The sequence below is a fragment of the Lactuca sativa genome, chromosome 4 (genome assembly GCF_002870075.4).
Source record: "Lactuca sativa cultivar Salinas chromosome 4, Lsat_Salinas_v11, whole genome shotgun sequence".
Classification (NCBI taxonomy): domain Eukaryota; kingdom Viridiplantae; phylum Streptophyta; class Magnoliopsida; order Asterales; family Asteraceae; genus Lactuca; species Lactuca sativa.
Window position 1 is genome coordinate 183,136,955 of NC_056626.2, and position 3,769 is coordinate 183,140,723.

Below are 3,769 nucleotides of genomic sequence, written 5' to 3' on the forward strand. Positions count from 1 at the left end.
CTTTCCTCCGCTCACGTAATTTTTGCAAGGAATGTATCAAACTTTGACATCCTTTCCAAAAATCATTTTTATAAATTACTTTTTATGTATAACTCAATTCTATTCATCTGTTATCACTATCTCTTGCAGTATTGAGTTTACAGCATCGTCTTCTAAAGTTTTGCATCATCACAGTGGAAAATCTTCTTTTCAATCACAGAGTTCAATCCATTTGGTAAGTTTATAAAAAAACTACTTTGAAATTGTTTGTCTATCTTTTGTTTCTTCTTGTGTTTTTTTAATGTGTGTGTTGTTTTTTTAACATCTTCTCAATGTGTATGTGTGTGTGTGCGTTAACTGTTTATGTTCATGTGTGTTTGTGTTTAACTGTTTGTGCTCCTAAATCAATCCAATATAAAACGCATGATTCTGACTTTTGAGTTTTCATTCCATGTATCAAAATGTGGTAGATGAAAACAGGGGCGTTAAAACGTATGATTAAATGTCTGTAACTCTCTATGTATAAGTTCTGGAGCAACATTGAAGCTGTAAATAAATAAGATGAACAATGATTTTTTTTATGTAGACTTTTGTTAAACAGGAGACTTAGAATGAAATAAATTGTCTTATAAAAGCCCCTGTTTTCCATCCTAACTCCTTACTTTCAACCTTGGGATTCAAAATTGAAACCATTTACAGCAACATAATTAAAAAAAATTAATTGTTATTCATGTTATTGTTCAACTATGCTGTTTTAGGTATTTTCCTTCCCCAACTGTTTACTATTTTTGTATGACCAAGGGTCAAAAACATCATTTTTACATTTTTCTTGGTTGTTTACACATTTGGTACATATTAACCTAAATGTGAATTTGCATACATTCAATCTACTTACAATTCAAAAAAAACATATAAATATTCTTCATAACTCCAGTCGTTTCATTACCCATAGCAGATAACAAACTGAATACCTCTTAGAATCATGATAACATCAGTACTGTTACAGGTGTTATTAGAAAAAAAACTACAAAAAAGGTATGCTTTAAAATTATGTGTTTCTAACATCAATTTCACCTCCTCCTTTTTTTGGTTGTTAATCTTTTACTACATTCATTAGGAAATTTACAATTTACAGTTTTTGTTTTTTTAGGCATTGCTGCAGAACCTACTTTGGTTTTCTGTTTTTCTATTATCATTTTGTTTTTAACATGATTTGGGCATTGCTGCAGAACTGACTTTGTTTTACTATTATCACTATTATTGTTGATTTTTTATGTTTTAATGTTGATTGATTAAAGTGAAAAATACTAATACTTTTTTTTGTCCCCAACTATTTATGATTTTTTATGAGCAAGGGGCAAAAACATCATTTTTACAAATCTGTTGGCTATTTAACACGTCTGGTCCATATTGACTTAAATGTCTATTTGCATATCTTCAATCCGCAGAACCGACTTTGTTTTACTGTTTTATGTAAAAAAAAATGAAAATTCCATTTTATAACAACTTCAAATAAAGTAACTCTCCTCGGAAGATACCGAATACAATTTTTTCCCCTACAATATGGTGAGTCTGTTGAACATCGTATGTTTTGATTATAGTTGTGGGACACTTCTGGTATCTTCGGATTACCCGCGCTATTGCACAACTCTTGTCTCGGTCCATATTGACCTAAATGTCTATTTGCATATCTTCAATCTAAATGTTTTGTCATTTATGCAATTAAAATGTTGTTTTCTTATGTTCATTACTACATTCTTGCATAGATTAATGGAAAACAGGAAGATTAGCATGATAAGTGAGTTGGCTCTCTCACAAGATGACTATACCATTAAGGTCCGTGTCATCCGTTTGTGGAGACAAACTTCATGGAATCAACAACTTCGTATGATTCGCATGATATTGATGGATGAAATGGTATGTTATAACTTACGTATGTTAACTTACAATTATATGTATGTGTATTATAACTTACATATTTTATATATCATTACATTTATTGTATGCTTATTAATTAATATTTAATTTTTTATCTTAAGGGCTTAAAAATTGAATGTAATGTGGACAAACCATTTGCATCGCTTCAAGGAAAATCTTTTGAAGAATATGGTGATTACTACATTCATAAACCCACATTAGGGTTAAATGAAGGTGCTATAAAGTTTGTTGACGGTCCACACAAACTCTATTTCCAGTATACCATGAAGGTAACTAAATGCATAGATTTTTGCGGGCCACATAATTCTTTTGATTTTGCAGATTTCCAACAACTTCATCATAATGCAATAAACCCAAAAATTTCATTTGGTTAGTGCATTTCCTTTCAACCTACTACTAATGGATTAAAATATTTAAATTTCATTTTTTGCACCACAAAAAAACATACCTACATTTTTTCCTTTTGTATAATATAGATGTTATTGGAAACGTTTTCCGGTGTTTTCAATTGGAACTTGCAAAGGATAGACAAGAAAAGAAAATCACATTCAAAATGGAGGATTTAGAGTGGGTTTCATTTTTTATACCTATAATTACTCTTTTTATTATATATATTTTTTAGTAATTTTCATCATTTTTACAGAGGATATGAAGTTTTTGTTACCCTATGGGGAATGTATGCTGATGAAATTAATGCATATGTCTCTAAGAATACCGGTCATTTTGTATTGCTTATTCAATGTGCTAAGTTGAAGCTTGTCCGAGGTGTTAATTTCTAATATTTATATTAATAATATATCTATGATATGAATTTGTTAACATGTGGAAAATTATTAAATTTCATTTTCAGATCGTCCTTATGTCAATAACACCTACTTGGCCACAAAACTTTATATTGAAGATGACATTGAGGAGATAGCAACTTTCAAAAAAAGGTTATGCATTTGAAACCCCTACACAAATTTCCAAACACCTCATGCATTTGAAGCCCCCACACATTTTCACCTTCAATGTAATTAATCACACATCATGAAAGGTTTTATAACTTAGATAATATGTTTAATAAACAATTAATGGATTGTCAACTATAAAAATGTCATTCACTTTGAGTAGACACACAAATAAAAATCACATACAAAATTTACAAAGAAAACAAGTTTAAAGGTTTTGAGTTGGTTTGAGGGCTTTGAACCATTTTTCGAGTCATGTTATTATGTTAAAGTTTTTAATTTGTAAGTTTGTTATATACTAATTAATTTTTTATATTTTTCTTGGTTTAGGTATTCTTTTAAGACAATCATTGTATGTTGTGGTTGAAACTATAATGTAAATTAGATTAAATTCATGTTGTCGATCATATGTTATGGAAAGTGATATAGATAATATTTAATTAAATATCGTATATATGTTTGTATGTTTGTGTTGTTTCAAAGTAATAATTAATAACAAATTATGGATATGCAATATTATCCATAGTATGCATGTAAGTCTCTTTAAAATGCCAATTGCCTATCTTATCACTTTCTATTTTAGTATATGTTTAACATTTTAACTACAATAATAAGTATCTTTTAAAATTTTTCTTTCGTTTATTAATAATAATAAGTGGTTTTAATATTAATGAACCATAATTATAAATAATAAAATCAAATTATAAAAATCATGAATATGTCATATTATCCATGCAAGTCTCTTTTGAAATACAAATTGTCCATCTTATCAGTTTATTATTTAGTGTATGTTTAACATTTTAATAGTAATATTAAGTGTTTCTTAAAAGTCTTCTTTAACTTATTATTAATAATAAGTGGTTTAAAACTAAAGAACAATAATTTTAAATGATAATAACATC

At 28.1% G+C, this 3,769-nt stretch overlaps 1 protein-coding gene across 1 annotated transcript; it reads left to right on the forward strand.

Moving 5' to 3' along the window:
• Window positions 1–1,749: 1,749 nt before the first annotated feature.
• LOC111900824 (uncharacterized) lies at window positions 1,750–2,865 on the forward strand. The gene is made up of 6 exons (XM_023896712.1): window positions 1,750–1,896; window positions 2,019–2,130; window positions 2,239–2,286; window positions 2,394–2,484; window positions 2,561–2,682; window positions 2,768–2,865. Exons 1-6 carry the CDS (start codon window positions 1,750–1,752, stop codon window positions 2,863–2,865), a joined length of 618 nt encoding a protein of 205 aa, XP_023752480.1.
• Window positions 2,866–3,769: the final 904 nt, after the last annotated feature.